Raw genomic sequence first — 20,635 nt, forward strand, 5'->3', positions numbered from 1 at the left:
CTTCCCCTCTCAGGGTACTACATTTCCCAGCATCCCTCGCTCCCCGCTGCCTCGCTCCGCCATTGGCCGCCTCCAGAGGCGCTCAGCGGCGTCTCCTGATTGGCTGTCGCCGCGGCAACGGGCGGCGGGGGGCGTGGCCTGGGCGGCCCCTCCCGCCGTCGCGGGTTTGTTTGCGGCCGCCCGGCGGCGGCGGCCGGAGCCGAGCGGACCCGGACGGATCCGAACCGAGTCGGAAAGAGCCGAAAGCAGGCGGGAAGAGCCGAGCGCAGCCGAGCGCGGCCGGCCGGGCATGAGGAGCGGCGGGACGCGGAGCCCCCCGCGCCCCCCGCCCGGGGCCGGTGCCCCCGGGGCTGCCCGGCCGAGCCCGCCGGTCCGCGGGCCCCGGTGACGCCGCGGGAGCCGCCGCAGGGGGGGCCTGGGCTATGCGGTGGTGGCTGCGCGCCGCCGTCCTCAGCCTGCTCGCCGGAGCCGGGGGTGAGGGGCCGTCCCGGGGAGCGGCGAGGGGGAGGCGGCGGGGCCGGTCTGGCCGGTACCGGGCCGCGGGGCTCGGGGGCGGGGAAAGGGTCCCGGTGTGTTCCGGTGTGTTCCGGTATGTCCCGGCGGGACCGGTCCGTCTAGTGCCGGGTTCCGGGAAAGCGGGAGGAGGCGGGGGACAGCTGGGGACAGCGGGGGCGGGAGGAAGGTCCCGGTGTGTCCCGGTGTGTCCCGGTGGGATTGGTTTGGTTGGTCCCGGAGAGGCGGGGGGGGAGGTTCCGTGGGCAGGGGAAGGGTCCCACTGTGTCCCGGTGTGTCCCGTGCCGTCCCGCCCCCATCCCGGTTCATCCCGGTTCGTCCCGGTGTGTCCCGCTTCATCCCGGTGCCGGTCCCGCAGGCAGCGGCCGGAGCGAGCCCCGGGCCGTGGTGGGGCGCGTCGGGGGCAGCGCGGTGCTGGGCTGCGGGCTCCTGGGCGCACACGAGGCGCGCCCGCCGCTCTACGTGATCGAGTGGGTCCGCTTCGGCTTCGTCCTCCCCATCTTCATCAAGTTCGGGCTCTACTCGCCGCGCGTGGACCCCGAGTACGCGGGTGAGTGGCGGGCGAGGGGTTCCCGGGACCCCCGTGGGCTGTCCGGTGTCTCTACTCGCTGTGGTTCGGTCAAACCGGGTGCTGATGGTGTTAGACCACCTTAAACCCACTCCTGAAAAAGTGGGGGGCTCTTTCGGGGGTCTCGGGGGTCCCTGCAGCAGGTGAGTGCCAATCCCAATGCCCAGGGATGGCAGCATGGATTGGGGTGGCAGAGGGGATGCAGATCCAGAGGGTGAAATCTTGGAGAAGCCCCCCAAACCAAACCAAACCAAACCAAACCAAACCAAACCAAACCCAACCCACCCCCGTGGGCATCTCCCGCAGGGTGGCACGGCCGAGCCCTCCCGGTGCCACCGGGGTGCCCCGGGGGCTGCGGGCGCTGCCCCGGCCCGTGCGGGTCGCCTGAAGGTTGAGGCTGGGGAGGGGATTTCGGGGGAGCTGCTAATTGGAGCAAAGCTGGGCCGGGGACGGGCTGGGCGTGGGAGGGGGATATTCGCTGCTTTAGCGGGTATTTAAAGTGAGCGGTGGCAGAGCCAGAGGAATCCCAGCGAGACGATCCCTGCGAGCACGAGGGGAAAACCACAAGAGTGTCCCCTGGGCATGGGGAGGGATGGCAGCCCAAAAACCCCGACTTTCTGTGCCAAAATGCGTGCTCCGACCTTTCCTCGGGGGGCTGGATCATGCCAGGATCACAACCCAAACCCTGCTGCCAAAATTATCCCTTCCCTAAAAATCCCCTCGGCTGGGACACCCACATGGGTGCAGATTTTGGGGGATGCTTTCAGCAGCTCCGCCTTGGCTTTGGGGACCAGCGGTGACAAGGAACGCCCCGGGCAGGACAAGGCACCTGCTCTGCCGGTGCCGGGCTCCTGTTACCTGAGCGCCGAGGGGCCCCGGGGCTGCCGCGGCTCCGGTTACCCAGGAAGGGGCTGGCAGTGCCCTCCCCCGTGTCGCCGAGGGCTGCGGGAGCAGATTGGGATCAGCGCTGGGGGAAGGGGCTGGAGGCTGGAATGAGGGCGAGCTGGGTGGGTGGGCAGGGGGGGCTGGCGGCCGTCGCCATGGCAGCGGGGCCGCGGCTTCTTCTTGTTTTCCATCGGCCGGCAAGGGCAGGGGAGGTGGGTGCAGGGCGATGCCAGCCCCTTCTCTCCGCCGCTTGCCCGGTGGATCGGATCAGGTGGCGCCGCTGCTGTCACCGGTGTCACTCCTGGGGACATCGGGGAGGGGGTCCTGGGGACAGGGTGGGTGCAGCTTCTCCTGTGGTGGGATGGGGTCGGCTCTCCCCTGCGTGCCACCGCCGCCCACGGTGACACGAACCACTGTCCCCTGCCCTAGGAGAGGGTCGGTGGTCTCTGGGCTGGCTCTGGCCGCGTGGCGGGGCCCGCAGCCCCCTTTGTGTCCCCTCCCTGTCCTTTGTGTCCCTCTGAATGTCGGTTGCCAAGCGCGGGGGGATGCTGGGCCGCAGGGTTTTGTTTTTGCAGGGCGGTGGAGGAGGAGGAGGAGGAGGGGGCTGGGGCCGGCACAGGGGGATTAGGGGGAGGCTCAGGGGCGTCCCCAGACCGCTCTGATCCCTTCCAAAGGGACCTTTGTTCGGGAGCCGGCTGCTCCCGCCGCGCCTGGGGCTGGGGGCTGGCAGCTGCTGGGGCTTCCCAAAGCTTCCCAGAGCTTCCCAGAGCTTCCCAAAGCTTCTGAGAGCTTCCCAGAGCTTCCCAAAGCTTCTGAGAGCTTCCCAGAGCTGTCCCAGAGCTGTCCCAGAGCTGTCCCAGAGCTGTCCCAAAGTTTCCTAAAGCTTGCCAGAGCTGTCCCAGAGCTATCCCAGAGCTGTCCCAAAGCTTCCCAGAGCTTCCCAGAGCTGTCCCAGAGCTGTCCCAGAGCTGTCCCAAAGCTTCCCAGAGCTGTCCCAAAGCTTCCCAGAGCTGTCCCAGAGCTGTCCCAAAGCTGTCCCAAAGCTGTCCCAAAGCTTCCCAGAGCTGTCCCAAAGCTTTCCCAGAGCTGTCCCAGAGCTGTCCCAGAGCTGTCCCAAAGTTTCCTAAAGCTTCCCAGAGCTGTCCCAGAGCTGTCCCAATTCCCAGGGCCAGGCGTGGGAGCCAGATGTGGGGTGAAGGCTGGCGGACCCCTCGTCCCCACAGCTGTGGGGTGAAGGCACAGGGGTGGGAGGCGGCTCTGGGCGCTGCGGGAAAGGTTTGCACGTGTTTGTGTGCGGGGTTGGCACGGCTCGGGGCGGATCTCGGTGCCCAAACCCGCCTGCCCGGCTCCTGCCACTCCTCCTCATCCTCATCATCCTTGCCGGGCTCGTCTGGCGGGACACGGAATCCCAATAGCGGTGCCAGCGTGGGCTCCGGTGCCTCGGGCACAGCGTGGGCACCGTCTGTGACAGCGGGTGGAGCCGCCAGCGGGGGCTCCCCAAAACTTCCCGTGTCGGGAACCCCTCGGGAAGCGGCAGCTCCTGGGATGCTGATGGAGCATCGTGGGCTGCTCCGGTGCTGCCCATGCCGTGTCCCTGCCGTGGTGTCGCGGGAGCGATGTCACCTGGCATGGCCCGGGGGTGCCCGGGGTGGCAGTGCCAAGGCAAGGGGTGCCGGGGTGGCAGGGAAGGATGGATGCCCAGGATGGATGCCCGTGGAAGGGGGTGCTGCGGACAGTGGGTGCCCGGGGAAGGGGATGGCCGGGATGGTGGGTGCCCCAGACAGGGGATGCCCAGGGTGGTGGGTGCCCAGGATGGTGGGTGCCCCAGACAGGGGATGCCCAGGATGGTGAATGCCCAGACAGGGGATGCCCAGGATGGTGAATGCCCAGAGATGGGAATGCTCAGGATGGTGCATGCTCAGAGAAAGGGATGCCCAGGATCGTGGGTGCCCCAGACAGAGGATGCCTGGGATGGTGGGTGCCTGGAGATGGGGATGCCCTGGATGATGGGTGCCCCGGACAGGGGATGCCCAGGACAGTGTGTGCTCAGAGAAAGGGATGCCCGGGACAGGGGGTGCCCAGGATGGTGGGTGGCCCAGACAGGGGATGCCCAGGACAGGAGGTGCCCTAGACAGGGGATGCCCAGGATAATAGGTGCCTCGGACAGGGGGTGCCCCAGACAGGGCATGCCCAGGGTGGTTTGTACCCAGAGATGGGGATGCCCAGGATGGTGGGTACCCCAGACAGGGCATGCCCAGGATGGTTTGTGCCCAGAAATGGGGATGCCCAGGATGGTGCGTGCTCAGAGAAAGGGATGCCCAGGATGGTGGGTACCCCAGACAGGGGATGCCCAGGATGGTTTGTGCCCAGAGATGGGGATGCCCAGGATGGTGGGTACCCCAGACAGGGGATGCCCAGGATGGTTTGTGCCCAGAGATGGGGATGCCCAGGATGGTGGGTACCCCAGACAGGGGATGCCCAGGATGGTTTGTGCCCAGAGATGGGGATGCCCAGGATGGTGGGTACCCCAGACAGGGGATGCCCAGGATGGTTTGTGCCCAGAGATGGGGATGCCCAGGATGGTGGGTACCCCAGACAGGGGATGCCCAGGATGGTTTGTGCCCAGAAATGGGGATGCCCAGGATGGTGCGTGCTCAGAGAAAGGGATACCCAGGATGGTGGGTACCCCAGACAGGGGGTGCCCCAGACAGGGGGTGCCAGTGCGTTCATTGGGGGCCGCTGGCCGCGCACCCCAGCCTGGGCTGAGCCAATTGCCCACTGCACCCTGAGCCGATTATGGCTCTGATAATAGCCCGGGGGATTAACGGGCTGCGCTCGCTCTCGCTGCGGGCCCTTATCCCTCTGCTCATCAAAGAGGCCGCGGGGCGTGCGGCTGGTGCGGGGCGAGCACCCCACGGCCTGGGGGAGCCCCGGTCACCGTGTTCCCCCGGGGACCCCACGGCCTGGGGGAGCCCCGGTCACCGTGTCCCCCCCGGGACCCCACGGCCTGGGGGAGCCCCGGTCACCGTGTCCCCCCCGGGACCCCACGGCCTGGGGGAGCCCCGGTCACCGTGTCCCCCCCGGGACCCCACGACCTAGGGGAGCCCCGGTCACCGTGTCCCCCCCGGGACCCCACGGCCTGGGGGAGCCCCGGTCACCGTGTCCCCCCCGGGACCCCACGGCCTGGGGGAGCCCCACCGTGACCGGGGCTGAGCAGGGTGAGAGCGCCGGGGGAGCTCCCAGCGGGAGGGAAAATCCTCGGGAAGGGGGAAAAGGGGTCGTGGGAGGGGTGTTGGGGAAGCGATGCTCCAAGTGCGTGGACCCGCCGTGCTGGGGGACCCCGCCGAGGGTGACAGAGCCATTGTCGCCTCCTCTGCGGTGTCACCCGCGTGTGTGTGGAGTGCTGAATGTCGCTGGGAGCCGCCTCTGGCACCGCCGTTCCCAGCCCCACGCGGTGGCAGCGTGGGTGGGCGCCCTGGGGAGGGGGTGACCTGAGAGAGGGGTGTCCCCAGAGCGGTGACCTGAGAGAGGGGTGTCCCCAGAGCGGTGACCGAGAGAGGGGTGTCCCCAGAAGGGTGACCTGAGAGAGGGGTGTCCCCAGAAGGGTGACCTGAGAGAGGGGTGTCCCCAGAGCGGTGACCGAGAGAGGGGTGTCCCCAGAGGGGGTGACCCGGTAAGGGGGTGATCTGGAAAAAGGGTGACCTGAGAGAGGGCTGGCCCCAGGGAAGGGGTGACCCGAGAGAGGGGTGTCCCCAGAGGGGGTGACCTGAGAGAGGGGTGTCCCCAGAGGGGGTGACCGGAGAGAGGGGTGTCCCCAGAGGGGGTGGCCCCAGGGAGGCGGTGACCCGGTAAGAGGGTGGCCCGGGAGAGGGTGTGACCTGGAAAAAGGGTGACCTGAGAGAGGGGTGGCCCCAGGGAGGGGGTGACCCGAGAGAGGGCTGACCTGGCAAAAGGGTGACCTGAGAGAGGGGGTGACCTAGCAGAGGGGTGGCCCGGGAGAGGGGTGGCCCCAGGAAGGGGGTGACCTGGCAAAAGGGTGGCCCCAGGGAGGGGGTGACCTGCAGAGGGGTGGCCTCAGGGAGGGGGTGAGCTGGCAAAGGGGTTGACCCGGCAGAGGGGTGGCTCCCAGAGTGGGTGACCTGGCAAAAGGGTGGCCCCAGGGAGGGGGTGACCTGGAGAGGGGGTGACCCGGGAGAGGGTTGCCCCAGGGAGGGGGTGACCTGGCAAAAGGGTGGCCCCAGAGGGGATAGCCCCGGAAGAACGTGACCTGAGAGAGGGGTGGCCCTAGGGAGGGGGTGACCCAAGAGAGGGGTGGCCCCAGGGAAGGGGTGACCCGGCAGAGGGGTGGCCCCGGGGAGGGTGTGGCCCGGGAGAGGGTGGCCCCAGGGAGGGGGTGATCTGGGGAGGAGGTGACCCGGGAGAGGGGTGGCCCCAGGAAGGGCGTGACTGGGGTGAGGGGGTGACCATGGGGAGGGGTGGCCCGGGGACGTGGCTGTCCCTGAGCCGCTGCCGGTGGCACAGGTCGTGTGCGGCTGGAGGAAGGCGCCTCGCTGCGCCTGGACCTGCTGCGCGCCGAGGACCAGGGCTGGTACGAGTGCCGGGTGCTCTTCCTCGACCGCCACAGCACCGACGCCGACTTCCAGAACGGCACCTGGATCCACCTCACCGTCAACGGTACCGGCCCGTCCCACCCTCGGCTGCTCCGCCCGCGTCTCCCGGGGCTGGCGCTGGAGTTGAGGCAGGTGTGAGGGTGAGGGTTTGGATCTGGATTTGCCTTCCAGCACCTCCCACCTTCCTGGAGACCCCCCCTGCGTTCGTGGAGGTGCGGGACCAGGCTGCGCTGAGCCTCACCTGCAGGGCTGTGGGCAACCCCCAGCCTGTTGTCACCTGGAAGAGGAGTGACCTGCCTGTCCAGAGCGGGGACACGGTGCAGGTGAGGGTGACAACGCCCTCTGTGGGGTGTGCCCAGGCTCTGCTGCCCATGCCCAGCGTGGTGGCACCACCCGGTTCACGGGGCACGTTGCCGTCCCTCGGTGCCATTGCAGGTGAGCAACGGGACGCTGAGCATTGCCACCGTGGAGCGTGCCAGTGCGGGCACCTACACGTGCCACGCCTCCAGCAAGGAGGGCACCGTCACCCACACCACCCGTGTGCTCGTGCAGGGTAAGGACAGGCGGTGCCCAGGGAGCCGTGGCATGGTCGGTTTTGGGAGCAGCTGGGGCTGTCCCATGTGCCCAGCCCTCAGTGCCACTCTGCCTCGCACCCCAGGGCCACCCATCATCGTGGTGCCACCCCAGAACGTCACTGTCAACATCTCCCAAGATGCCTTTTTGGCGTGCCAGGCTGAGGCGTACCCAGGGAACCTCACCTACACCTGGTTCCAGGGCAGCAGCAACGTCTTCCACCTCAGGTATGAGATGGCACCGGGGGCTGCTGTGCCACCAAACGTGTGCCAGGGACGGGCTGGGGACAAATCCATCACCCCAGGGCAGTAGGGGCAGTCCCAGCTGTGCCACTCCCAGCTGTGCCACTCCCTGCTGTGCCATCCCTTCCCAGCCACCTCCAGGCTCGGGTCCGTGTCCTGGTGGACGGGAGCCTCCTGCTGCAGCGAACCACCCCGGACGACGCTGGCAAATACACCTGCACCCCCAGCAACGGGCTCTGGAAGCCACCTTCAGCCTCAGCCTTCGTCACGGTGCTCTGTAAGACCCCCTCCCGCACCCCCAGGCCGTCGGGAGCCCTGCTGTGGGGGCTGTGGTGGGAACAGGGGTGCCCCGTGGGGACCCCAGCCCCGTGTGTGCCCGCAGACCCAGCGCAGGTGACCACCATGCTGCCGGAGACTCACCTGCCCAAGGGCATGAGGGGCGTGATCCGCTGTCCCTGCAGGGCCAACCCGCCCCTGCTCTCCGTCACATGGACCAGGGACGGGCGCCCGCTGGAGCTGGACAAGGTAGGGCCGCTCCCAGCTCCTTCCCAAATCCCTCCTGCTCACCCATTCCCCTTTCCCAGCTCCTTCCCAAATCCCTCCTGCTCACCCATTCCCCTTTCCCAGCTCCTTCCCAAATCCCATCTCCTCCTCCATTCCCCTTTCCCAGCTCCTTCCCAAATCCCTTCTCCTCAGCCATTCCCCTTTCCCAGCTCCCCCAAGGTATGGCCACTCCCACTCCCACCAGCTTCCCACCTTCCCAAATCCCTCCTGCTCACCCATTCCCCTTTCCCAGCTCCTTCCTCCTCACCCATTTCCCTCTTCCATCATCCTTCCCCCCTTCACAAATCCCTCTTTCTCACCCATTTCCCTCTCCCAGCTCCTTCCCACCATCCCAAATCCCTCCTGCTCATCCATACCTCTTTCCCAGCTCCTTCCCAAATCCCTCCTGCTCACCCATTCCCTTCTCCCAGCTCCTTCCCACCATCCCAAATCCCTCCTGCTCATCCATACCTCTTTCCCAGCTCCTTCCCAAATCCCTCCTGCTCACCCATTCCCTTCTCCCAGCTCCTTCCCACCATCCCAAATCCTTCCTGCTCACCCATTTCCCTCTCCCAGCTCATTCCCACCATCCCAAATCCCTCCTGCTCACCCATTCTCCACTCCCAGCTCCTTCCCAAATCCCATCTCCTCCTCCATTCCCTTCTCCAAGCTCCTTCCCAAACCCTCCTGCTCACCAAATCCCCTCTCCCAGCTCATTCCCACCTCCCCAAATCCCTCCTGCTCACCCATTCCCTTCTCCCAGCTCCTTCCCAAACCCTCCTGCTCACCCATTCACTTCTCCCAGCTCCTTCCCACCTCCCCAAATCCCTCCTATGGCCACTCCTACCACCCTTCCCACCATCCCAAATCCCTCCTGCTCACCCATTCTCCACTCCCAGCTCCTTCCCAAATCCCATCTCCTCCTCCATTCCCCTCTCCCAGCTCCTTCCCAAACCCTCCTGCTCACCCATTCCCCTCTCCCAGCTCCTTCCCACCTCCCCAAATCCCTTCTGCTCACCCATTCCCCACTCCCAGCTCCTTCCCACCTCCCCAAATCCCTCTTCCTCAACCATTCCCCACTCCCAGCTCCTTCCCACCTCCCCAAATCCCTTCTGCTCACCCATTCCCCACTCCCAACTCCTTCCCACCTCCCCAAATCCCTCTTCCTCAACCATTCCCCACTCCCAGCTCCTTCCCAAATCCCTCCTGCTCATTGAATCCCCTCTCCCAGCTCCTTCCCAAATCCCTCCTGCTCACCCATTCCCCACTCCCAACTCCTTCCCACCTTCCCAAATCCCTCCTACGGCCACTCCCACCACCCTTCCCACCTTCCCAAATCCCTCCTCCTCCTTTCCCAGCTCCCCGGCTGGTCCGTCCGTGCCGACGGCTCCATCGTCATCGCCACGGGCAACGACGACGCGCTGGGGCTGTACCGCTGCACGCCCTACAACAGCTACGGCACCGCCGGCGAGTCCCGGCCCACGCGGGTCCTGCTGAAGGTGAGGAGCCCCCCGGGGTCCCCTCCTGGCTCTGCACCCCCTGCCAAGCCCCCCCAAACTGCCCCTCTGCCTTGCAGGACCCTCCTGCCTTCACGGTGCGGCCCAAGGAGGAATATTTCCAGGAGGTGGGCCGGGAGCTGGTGATTCCCTGCGCGGCTCAAGGGGATCCCCCACCCACCATCACCTGGGTGAAGGTAGGGGGTGCTGGTTTGGGGGGTCAGCTGAGCCCCCCTCCAGGGACAGAGGTTGTTTTTGGCCTCCAGGGTATCATTTCTGGAGCCGTGTCCTTGTGCTTGCATCACTCCTGGGGCAGTGTCCTTTTTCCTACATCACTCAGGGGTTGTGTCCCTGTCCCCACTGGGTCCCATCCCAAACTGGAGTCCCATCACATGGTTCTTGAAGGGTTTGAGGTCACTTTGCTTGGCTGTCCTTTAAAACAGTGACAAAACTCTGCCCCATGGCCTCCAAACCTTTTTCCTACATCACTCCTGGGGTTGTGTCCCTGTCCCCACTGGGTCCCATCCCAAACTGGAGTCCCATCACATGGTTCTTGAAGGGTTTGAGGTCACTTTGCTTGGCTGTCCTTTAAAACAGTGACAAAACTCTGCCCCATGGCCTCCAAACCTTTTTCCTACATCACTCCTGGGGTTGTGTCCCTGTCCCCACTGGGTCCCATCCCAAACTGGAGTCCCATCACATGGTTCTTGAAGGGTTTGAGGTCACTTTGCTTGGTTGTCCTTGAAACAGTGACCAAACTCTGCCCCAGGTCCTCCAAACCAGCCCCAGGGTGGTGGGCCCTGTCCCAGTTTTTGAGTCCCCTTGTCCCCAGTGTGGCAGTGTCACAGCCCCAGTCCGTGCCCTGGTGGTGGCCCCCCATCAGCATGTCCATGCCCCACAGGTGGGCAGCGTGGGCAAGAGCAGTGCCCAGGTGGATGGCAACAGCAGCCTCGTCCTCCACCCCCTCATCAAGGAGCAGCACGGAGTCTGGGAATGCACGGCCACCAACCAGGTGGCCAGTGTCACCACTGCCACCTCTGTCCACGTACTGGGTGAGCTGCCTGTCACTGGGGTGGTCCTGGGGTGCTGGAAAGGGTGGTCCAAGCCCCCCGGTGTGACCCTGCTGCCCGCCAGGTACCAGTCCCCACGCTGTCACCAACGTCTCCGTGCTCCCGCTGCTGCTGGCAGCCAACATCTCCTGGGAGCCAGGCTTTGATGGAGGCTTCTTCCAGAGGTTCAGCGTCTGGTACACCCCTCTGTGAGTGCCCACCCCTGCTGTGTGCCCCCCTAGGGACCACAGCTCCCTCTCACGGCTCCCTCCTGTCCCCAGGGTGAGGTACCCACCGCGGGCACACCACGACTGGGTGTCACTGTCGGTGCCAGCTGGGGCTCAGCACCTTCTGGTGGAGAACCTGCAGCCAGACACCAGTTACCAGTTCAGCGTCCTGGCCCAGAACAAGCTGGGCAGTGGCCCCTTCAGCCAGATCGTCACCTCCGTGCCCAGGGGTAAGGGCAGCTCCCCAAAAAAACCACCCCCGGTGCCCCCCGTGCCCACCTGGTGCCAACCTCTGCTCGCTCCCCAAGGCTTCCCAGTGACCACAGTGCCTCCGGAGCCACCGGCCATGACCGTGCACGTCTTCCTGTCGCCACCCCGGGCTCTGACTGCCAACGAGACCGTGAGGGGGGTCCTGCTGCGCTGGGAGCCCCCTGCCCGTGCCTCGGTGGCCCTGAGCGGGTACGCGCTGGAGCTGCGGCAGGACAAGGGCGGCTGGGAGGTGCTGGAGCGCTCCATCCCCGGCACTGACACCCAGGTGCTGGTGCCAGGGCTCATCAAGGTGAGGTGTGGCTGGGTTTAGGGCTGGCTGGTGGCCGTGGCGGCGTGGTTCATGGCTCTGCGTCCTCCTTGTCCTCCTCAGGACGCCTTCTATGAGTTCCGACTGGTGGCCTTTGCTGGCAGCTACATCAGCGACCCCAGCAACACGGTGAACGTGTCCACGGCAGGTGAGGCTGGGCTGCCACGTGGGGAGAGGAACCTGAGGTGGGAAACATCCAAATAATTCCCAAGGGAGAGCCCCCTCCGTGCTGCTCCCACCCTCCTGTCCCTGCTGCTAAACTGGGGGCACGGACAGAGCAGGACCCCCAAGGCTGAAGCTGGGGCAGCAACCAGAGTGGCTTCAGCCTCAGGGACCAGAGTATCTCCTCACATGGTGCCCATGGCAGGGGGCAGAGCAGCCCTGGTGGGTCAGGAGCTGAGACTTTGCTGTGTCCCCGTGATGGTGGTGACACATGGGGAGGGCTGCCATGCCATGCTCCTCCACATCCCATTCCCTCCCTATCCCACTCCTGTCATGCCACATCTCTGGCTTTCATTCCCCCAAATCCTGCTGCCTCTCATCCCATTCCTGGCCATGCCACACTCTCCTCCCTCTCCATCCCTCTCCCTCCCTGTCCCACTCCTGGCTGATGGGGTGCCCTGTGTGTGGCAGGGGGCACAGATCAGCCCTGGTGGGGCAAGAGCTGAGCCCCCCATGATGCTGGTGACACCAGGGCAGGGCTGTGCCAGCCTGATGGGGTGCCCTGTGTGTGGCAGGGGGCACAGGACCCCCCTCCAAGGGCAGAGAGCTCTGATAGGGCAAGAGCTGAGTTTTTGCTGTGTCCCCATGATGCTGGTGACACCAGGGCACTGTGCCAGCCTGATGGGGTGCCCTGTGTGTGGCAGGGGACACAGGTCCCCAAAAGGGCAGAGCAGCCCTGGTGGGGCAAGAGCTGAGTCTTTGCTGCGTCCCCATGATGTGGTGACACCAGGGAGTTGTGTCCCCATGCTGTGGTGACACCAGGGCACTGTGCCTGCCTGATGGGGTGCCCTGTGTGTGGCAGGGATGGAGGTGTACCCGTCCCGCACGCAGCTGCCGGAGCTGCTGCCACAGCCGGTGCTGGCAGGGGTCATTGGTGGCATCTGCTTCCTCAGCGTGGCCGTCATCTTCAGCACCATGGCCGCCTGCATCATGAACCGGCGCCGCGCCGCGCGCGTCCGCAAGCGCCACCAAGGTACCGGGGACAGGGGACAAGGGGACAGGCCAGCCTGGGTGGGGACCGAGCGGGTGCTGCTGTCTCCTCCTCCTCCTCATCACGTTTTTGAGTTGCTCGCCGTGTGATCCCCCTGTGTTCTCATGGCCTTCCAGATCCACCACTCGTCTTCTCCCCCAGCAAGAAGCTTCCACCTCCACAGTAAGTCACGCCATTGCCACGCTCCCTGCTTGTCCTGCCGTGTCACTGCCATGGCACCCTCCCTGTCCTGCTCCCACCATGCCATCCCCTCCCTGTCCTGCTCCCACCATCCCATCCCCTCCCTGTCCTGCTCCCACCATGCCATCCCCTCCCTGTCCTGCTCCCACCATCCCATCCCCTCCCTGTCCTGCTCCCACCATGCCACACTCCCCCCATGTCCTGCCATGTCACTGCCATGCTCCCTCCATCCTACTCCCTGTCCTGATCCTACCATGCCATGCCATGCCATGCCATGCCATGCCATGCCATGCCATGCCATGCCATGCCACACTCCCTGTCCCTCTCTTGCCACGCCATGCTCCTCCGCATCCCCTTCCCTCCCTATCCCACTCCTGCCATGTCACACCTTTGGCTTCCACTCCCCCAAATCCTGCTGCCTCTCATCCCACTCCTGGTGTGCCACACTCTCCTCCCTCTCCCTCTCCATGTCATGCTCCCCTCCATCCCTCTCCCTCCCACTCCTGGCCACGCCATGTCCCCATCCCACTGCACTCCTCACTATCCCTCCGCCACCATCTGGGGGCACAGGGACAAGCTGGGCACAGCCACGCCCTGCCCAAGGGCGTTAGGAGCAGGCTGCTCCCTTGGCGTTCTCCCTGCGGGCACTTTTGGCTGGAGAAAAGCTCAGGAAATGCAGGAGCAGCCCGGCTGGCGGTGCTGCAGCTGCTGCCTCTCCCCTGCAGCAATGCTCGTGGCCCTGCTAGCCCCGGCAGCACGGTGAAGCTGAAGCTGCAGCCATCGCCGTGCCGGAGCCTGCACCGGAGCCTGCTGTGGGGTGAAAAGGCCGGCACCAGCCTGGGGCTGAGCATCGCCGGCTCCCGTTACCCCGCCTACGAGAGCCACGGCCGCGAGCACCGGGAGCACCGCGAGCACCGGGAGCACCGCGAGCACCGCGAGCACGTCCCGCTGGAGCGCATCTGCCGCGGCCCCGACGGCCGCTTCGTGCTGGACACCGAGCCGCGGCCGGAGCTGGGAGCGGAGCCTCCGCGGGACCCGCTGCAGCCCTACCGCCAGCTGCCCGCCGAGGAGGAGGAGGAGGGTGACGAGGATGAGGAGGAAGACGAGGAAGACGACGAGCCCGTGTGGCACAGGGGGGTCTCGCTGCGCCCCCACCCCGCGGGGCAGCCCCGTCGGGGCTCCCGGGCCTCCGGGCACCGCCACGGCCGCTACTTCGGCTACGGCAGCAGCAGCCCCGTGCTGGACGCGGCCGTGGCGTTGAGCATCAGCGACGTGAGCCCCGTGGCCTCTGCCGCCGCCACCCTGCCTTACAGCGCCGTCCCGGAGCCCCCCCGGCCCCGGGAGTCCCCCCGGCCGGCCAGCAGCCCCCCGGCGCCCCCCGGCCCCATCAGCGGCATCCTGCAGTACCTCAGCCTGCCCTTCTTCAAGGAGATGTGTGTGGACGGCGACTGGCCCCCCCCGGAGGAGCCTCCCCCCGGTACCGGTGCCCGCTCGGATCCCCCCGCCAGCCCCCCGCGCCCGGAGCGGACGCTGTGCCCGGACTGCAATGACACAAGTGCCAACGACGCCACCTCCCCTCCCGCCGCCACCGCCGCGTTCCTTGAGCCCCCCCGGCTGCCCCTGGGCCCCGCCAAGGCCTCGCTGCCCGGTTCCCCCTCCTGGCCGCCCCCCCAGCCCGCCCCACATCTCCGGACTGAGCCCCCCGGGCGGCCGCCGGACGCTGCGGCCCCGGAGAAGCTCCCGCGGGGCAGCCTGACCAGCCAGAGCAGCGGCCGGGGCAGCGGCTCCTTCCTGCGGCCCCCCTCGCTGGCACCGTCCTTGGGGGGCACCTTCCTGGGCACCCCGCTCGGGGACGGGGGCAGCTGGCACAGCGCGGGCTCGGCAGCCGAGGAGGGACGGGGCAGGACGGATGCTGGCGCCGGGAAGAGGTGAGCCGTGGGCAGGGCACTGGGATGGGCTCCTGCGGCGTGCCGGGGCAGCTGCGGGCCTGTGCCACCCAGCTGGCATGAGTGGGCCTGGCACGGAGCCACCTGGCTGCCTGCCAGCCCTGCAGTGCCCTGGGGACACCCCCATTGTCCCTGTCCTGAGAGAACAGTTCAACCCCAGCATCCCTGGCAGCTCCCACATCCCTCAGGGTGGTGCCCCTCATTCCTGGGATCTGACCTTGGCATCTGCCCATGCCACCCATCCCTAGGCTTGGGATCTCTCCTGGCATTTATCTTGGGGTCTTATGCCCATCCCTGGCATCCCATCCCTCTGCCCTGACCTCCATCCCTTTGCTGTCATCCATCCCCAGGGTTTCACAGCCATTCCCCGGTGTTTCACTTTTTGGGGTCTCCCCTAAACCCCATCCCCAGGGTTTCACACCCATCCGTTGGGGTTTCACTTTTTGGGGTGTCCCCTGGCATTTATCTTGGGGTCTCATGCCCATCCCTGGCATCTGATCCCTCTGGGTCTGCCCTGATCTCCATCCCTAGTCTCTCCTACTGATCCCCAGGGTTTCACTTTTTGGGGTGTCCCCTAGAGCCCATCCCCAGGATTTCCCTTTTGGGGTCTCCACTAGAGCCCATCCCCAGGATTTCCCTTTTTGGGGTCTCTCCTAGAGCCCATCCCCAGGATTTCCCTTTTTGGGGTCTCCACTAGAGCCCATCCCCAGGATTTCCCTTTTGGGGCTCTCCACTAGAGCCCATCCCCAGGGTTTCCCTTTTTGGGGTTTCTCCTAGAGCCCATCCCCAGGGTTTCATTTTTTGGGGTTTCTCCTAGAGCCCATCCCCAGGGTTTCCCTTTTTGGGGTCTCCACTAGAGCCCATCCCCAGGGTTTCCCTTTTTGGGGTCTCCCCTAGAGCCCATCCCCAGGGTTTCCCTTTTTGGGGCTCTCCACTAGAGCCCATCCCCAGGGTTTCCCTTTTTGGGGTTTCTCCTAGAGCCCATCCCCAGGATTTCCCTTTTGGGGGTCTCACTAGAGCCCATCCCCATGGTCTCACACCCATCCCTCGGGGTTTCCCTTTTTGGGGTCTCCCCTGGAGCCCACCCCGGTGGTCTCACCCCCTCGGGCCATCCCCTTCGCCCCCTCCCCGCAGGAGGAACACCTCGGTGGACGAGAACTACGAGTGGGACGCGGAGTTCGCGCTGGAATCGGAGCTCCTTGAGGCGCTGCAGCTTTACCGGGGCGCGGCCCCGGCCCGGCCCGGTTCCTCCATCGCTCTGCGGGACCTGCAGCGGCACCGTGAGTGCGGCCCCCCCGTTCCCCGCGCCCCGTGGCCGCCCCGCCGGGTGCCGCGGCGGGGCCGGACGCTGCTTCTCTCCCCGCAGAGCCCGGCTCGGCCCCGGTGGTGAGCTCGGTGTCGGCGGAGGCGTTGGGGACGGGGGGACCCCCGGAGCGCCGCCAGAGCCCCCGGGCCGAGGGGTTGGGGGCGCGGCGCCGCAGGGAGGGGGCCCGGCAGCGGGTGGGCACCCATGGGTGCTGCTCCGAGCGCGTCGAGGTGGCCACGCTGCTTTAGGGACCCCCTTGGGTGAAAGGATGGGCGGGGAGGGGAATAAAGAGGCGTGAGAGCAGCTCTGGCTCCTGTTGGTGGGTGGGGGGATCCCCAAGGCACCCCGGGTTCTGCCGCGTCCCCCCGAGATCTTCTCGGGGTCCCCCTCCCGCCTCGTCCCGCTCTCCGTGCCTTGTGCGGGCTCCCCCATTCTCCTGTGGCCGCATCTTCCTCTTCCTCTGGCCACAGCTTCCCCTTCTCCACCCGCATCTGCCCGGCCTCGCCCTATCAATCCCACCCCACCATCTTCTGGGTACCCCCGCATTTTCTGGTACCCCCCATCTCCCTGGTACCCCCCCATTTTCCTGGTACCCCCATCTTTCTGGTACCCCCCCATTTTCCTGGTACCCCCATTTTCTGGTACCCCCCATTTTCCTGGTACCCCCATTTTCTGGTACCCCCCATTTTCCTGGTACCCCCATTTTCTTGGTACCCCCATCTTTCAGGTACCCCCCCATTTTCCTGGTACCCCCCCCCATCTTTCTGGTACCCCCCCCCCCATCTTCTCGTGTCCCTCCCCACACGAATTGCTCTGTCCCCACGTTTTCCTCCTCACGTCTCCCCCTCATCTTCCTCCCGTGGGGTGTCCCCCCCCCCCATCTTCTCGCTGTCCCTCCCCCCATTTTTTCCGTGTCCCCCCTCCCCCCCATCCATGGGATTTTCCCGCCATCTCCTCGCTGTCCTCCCCATCCTATGCGGGTGGCCGCCATTCCTGTCCCCTCCCCAGTGATGTCCCTGTCCCCTCGGCGATGTCCCCGTCGCCTCCCCCTCCCCGTTCCGGTGTCCCTCCCCCGGTTCTCCCCCTCTCCCGGGAAGGGGGCGGGGCCTGGCGGCGGCCCCGGGCGCGCGGGAGGGGCGTGGCCTGCGCGTTCATGCCCTTATATGGCCACGGCGCGGGAGCGCGTCACGGAGGGGGCGGGGACAAAGGGATGACATCACCGGGGGGTCGCGCGTGGGCTCCGGCGCGGGTCGCGTCGGGTCACGGATGTTGGTGACCCCCCCGCCGTCCGCACGTGGCGTCCCCCTTTGTCCCCCTGCCACACCCGCCCCGTGTCCCCCCATGTCCCCCTACCACGCCCCCATGTCCCCTTGCCGCACCCACCCCTTGTCCCCCCATTAAGTCCCTCCATGTCCCCTCGTGTCCCCCTGTCATGCCCACCCCATGTCCCCCTGTGTCCCCCTGCCACGCCCCCCATGTCCCCCCATGTCCCTTTTGTCCCCTGCCACACCCAACCCATGTCCCCCTGTCATGCCCACCCCATGTCCCCTCGTGTCCCCCTGCCACACCCACCCCATGTCCCCACATTATGTCCCTCCATGTCCCCCTGAAATGCCCTCTCATGTCCCCCCATGTCCCCCTGTTATGTCCCCTCGTGTCCCCCTGCCACACCCACCCCATGTTCCCCCATTATGTCCCTCCATGTCCCCCTGAAATGCCCTCTCATGTCCCCTCGTGTCCCCCTGCCACACCCACGCCATGTCCCCCCATGTCCCCTTTATGTTCCTCCTGTGTCCCCTGCCATGCCCACCCCATGTCCCCCCCCATGTCACCCATCTCTTCCTCCTGTGTCCCCCCTGCCACACCCACCCCATGTCCCCTCGTGTCCCCTTTGTCCCCTGCCACACCCACCTCACGTCCCCCATTAGTTCCTCCCGTGTCCCCTTGCCCCGCCCACTTCATGTCCCCCCATATTCCCCTCGTGTCCCCCAGTCACATCCACCCCTGTCCCTCAGGGTCCCCCCATCATGTCCCCTGCCGTGTCCCCCCCGTGTCCCCCTGCCTGCTGCCCGTTGTCCCCCGGCCCTGCCCGCATCACACCGTGCCCCTGCTCTGCCCATGTGTGCCCCTCATCCTGCCCTGTGTCCCTGAGTGTGTCCCCAAGGTCCCCTCCCCTTCCACCCCCCCCGTCCCCAAATCACCCCCTGTGTCCCCTGGCTGTGCCCCAGTGTGCCAAGGTCCCTTGGCACAGTCCTGCTCCTGCTCTGTGTCACCCTGGGCCACCTCTCTGTGGGTCCTACCCCCTGTGTCACCCCTAAATCTCTTCCTTTGTCACCCCTAGGTCCTGTCCCTGTGTCACCCCTAACCCCACCCCTGTTCCTGCACCTCTCTGTCCCCCCCATGTCACCCCAGTCCCATGGGTCACCCATGTGTCACTCCCTGCCCTGCGTGTCCCCCACCCATGTCCCCAAAGCCACAGGAAACGCCACCCAAAGTCCCCAGGGGACACCCACAGCCCTTAGAGGGTTAAAGCCACCCCACCCTGTGGCGCCCATGGGTGCGGGAGGGACCCAGGGAGGGCAGGGGGACACTTCTGGGCTGGTCCACAGTGTGACAATGCCATCCCAGCCAGGCTCTGGTGGCACCAGAGAGTGACAGTGCCATCCCTGCTGAGCTCTGGAGTGTGGCAGTGCCATCCCAGCCAAGCTCTGGTGACACCAGAGTGTGACAGTGCCATCCTTGCTGAGCTCTGGAGTGTGACAGTGCCATCCCAGACAAGCCCTGGTGGCAGAACAGAGTGACAGCGCCATCCCAGACAAGCTGTGGTGGCACCAGAGAGTGACAGTGCCATCCCTGCCGAGCTCTGGTGGCACCAGAGAGTGACAGTGCCATCCTAGCCAAGCTGTGGTGGCACCACAGAGTGACAGTGCCATCCCAGCTGAGCTCTAGAGTGTGACAGTGCCATCCTAGCCAAGCTGTGGTGGCACCAGAGAGTGACAGTGCCATCCCAGCTGAGCTCTGGAGTGTGACAGTGCCATCCCAGCCGAGCCCTGGTGGCAGAACAGAGTGACAGTGCCATCCCAGACAAGCTGTGGTGGCACCACAGTGTGACAGTGCCATCCCAGCCAAGCTCTGGAGTGTGGCAGTGCCATTCCTGCTGAGCTGTGGTGACACCACAGCGTGACAGTGCCATCCCAGTGGTGGCACCCCAGCCGAGGCGGGCACGGCGGGTGCTGAGCTGGGTGCTGAGGTGGGTGGGGTGACGGGGACACTGCAGCGGTGGCCCTGTCACCGTTCTGGAGGCGGCTGGTGGCCTCGAGCCCGGGCTCTGTTTGTTGTTTTGGTGGCGCTCGCCATGGCGACGGGAGCGGTGCCAGCGCCACCGGCTGTGCCGGCGCCACCGGGGACACCGCGGCCGCTCCGGAGGCCACGTCCTCCCCCCGAGCCTCCGCTGTCCCCCTGCCACCACAGCCAGGCCCTGCTTGTCCCCATCATCGTCACAGCAGGGTCCTGGCACCCACCAGTGCCACTGTGGGGATTGTCCCCATCACTGCCACCATCAGAGGTTTTGTCACCACAGCAGTGCCCCCACCTAAATCTTCAGGGGGTTGTGCCCAGCCTGTCCCCATGATGGTCACTCTGTCCCTGCCACTGCAGCCATGCTGTCCCCACTGTCCCTGTGTCCCCCTTGTCCCCACTGCATCCTCATGTCAGCCACCACAGCCACACTGTCCCCACAGAGCCCTGTCACACTGTGTCACTGCAGCAGCCACCCCATCGTCACCTCAGCCACCACAGTCACCCTGTGTGGCACTGCCACCACAGCCACACTGTCCCCACAGAGCCCTGTCACACTGTGTCACTACAGCAGCCACCCCATCGTCACCTCAGCCACCACAGTCACCCTGTCCCACTGTCCCCTCCACTGTCACCACTGTGTCACTACAACAGCCACCCCATTGTCACCTCAGCCACCACAGCCACCGCCGTGTGTGACACTGATCGCCTCAGTGACCCCATCCTGACCTCTGCCACCACAGCCACTCTGTCCTTGTCACAATCCCTGCCACCGTGGTCACCCTGTCCCCAGCACAGCCACTCCATCCTCACATTGGCCACCAGAGCCACCCTGTCCCCATGCAGCCCCCGTGTCCCTCTGCCACCACAGCCACTCTGTCACCACCATGATCACCCTGTCCCCACCATGGCCACCATGTCCCCACCATGACCACCATGTCCCCACCATGATCACCCTGTCCCCACCATGGCCACCATGTCCCCACCACAGCCACCCTGTCCCCACCACAGCCACTCTGTCCCCACCATGATCACCCTGTCCCCACCACGGCCACCCTGTCCCCACCACAGCCACCCTGTCCCCTTCCTGACCGCCCTGTCCCCACCACAGCCACTCTGTCCCCACCATGATCACCCTGTCCCCACCATAATCACCCTGTCCCCTTCCTGACCGCCCTGTCCCCACCATGACCACCCTGTCCCCACCACAGCCACTCTGTCCCCACCATGACCACTCTGTCCCCACCACGGCCATCCTGTCACGCTGTCCCCGTGCCCCCCCCGTGTCCCCGTGGCGGGGCGGGGCTGCCCCGGGGCGCGGCGCGGGCTCGGTCCCAGCCCCGGCCCTGGCGGATCCCGCCCCGGGGGCGGGCGGTGCCGGGCGGTGCCGGTGACATCAGCCGTGAAAAG

At 66.2% G+C, this 20,635-nt stretch overlaps 1 protein-coding gene across 1 annotated transcript; it reads left to right on the top strand.

Moving 5' to 3' along the window:
* The first annotated feature begins 275 nt into the window (after nt 1–275).
* Nucleotides 276–16,095, top strand: IGSF9 (immunoglobulin superfamily member 9). Its single transcript, XM_058821659.1, has 19 exons — nt 276–474; nt 872–1,063; nt 6,488–6,640; nt 6,748–6,899; nt 7,012–7,129; nt 7,235–7,376; nt 7,523–7,668; nt 7,774–7,916; nt 9,293–9,433; nt 9,511–9,627; nt 10,332–10,482; nt 10,565–10,688; nt 10,761–10,936; nt 11,015–11,265; nt 11,347–11,431; nt 12,308–12,478; nt 12,613–12,658; nt 13,402–14,604; nt 15,757–16,095. The coding sequence occupies exons 1-19, from the start codon at nt 423–425 to the stop codon at nt 16,010–16,012; spliced, it is 3,819 nt and encodes a 1,272-aa protein (XP_058677642.1). The 5' UTR covers nt 276–422; the 3' UTR covers nt 16,013–16,095.
* The last annotated feature ends 4,540 nt before the right edge of the window (nt 16,096–20,635 follow it).

Source organism: Ammospiza caudacuta, chromosome 30 (genome assembly GCF_027887145.1).
Source record: "Ammospiza caudacuta isolate bAmmCau1 chromosome 30, bAmmCau1.pri, whole genome shotgun sequence".
Taxonomy (NCBI): domain Eukaryota; kingdom Metazoa; phylum Chordata; class Aves; order Passeriformes; family Passerellidae; genus Ammospiza; species Ammospiza caudacuta.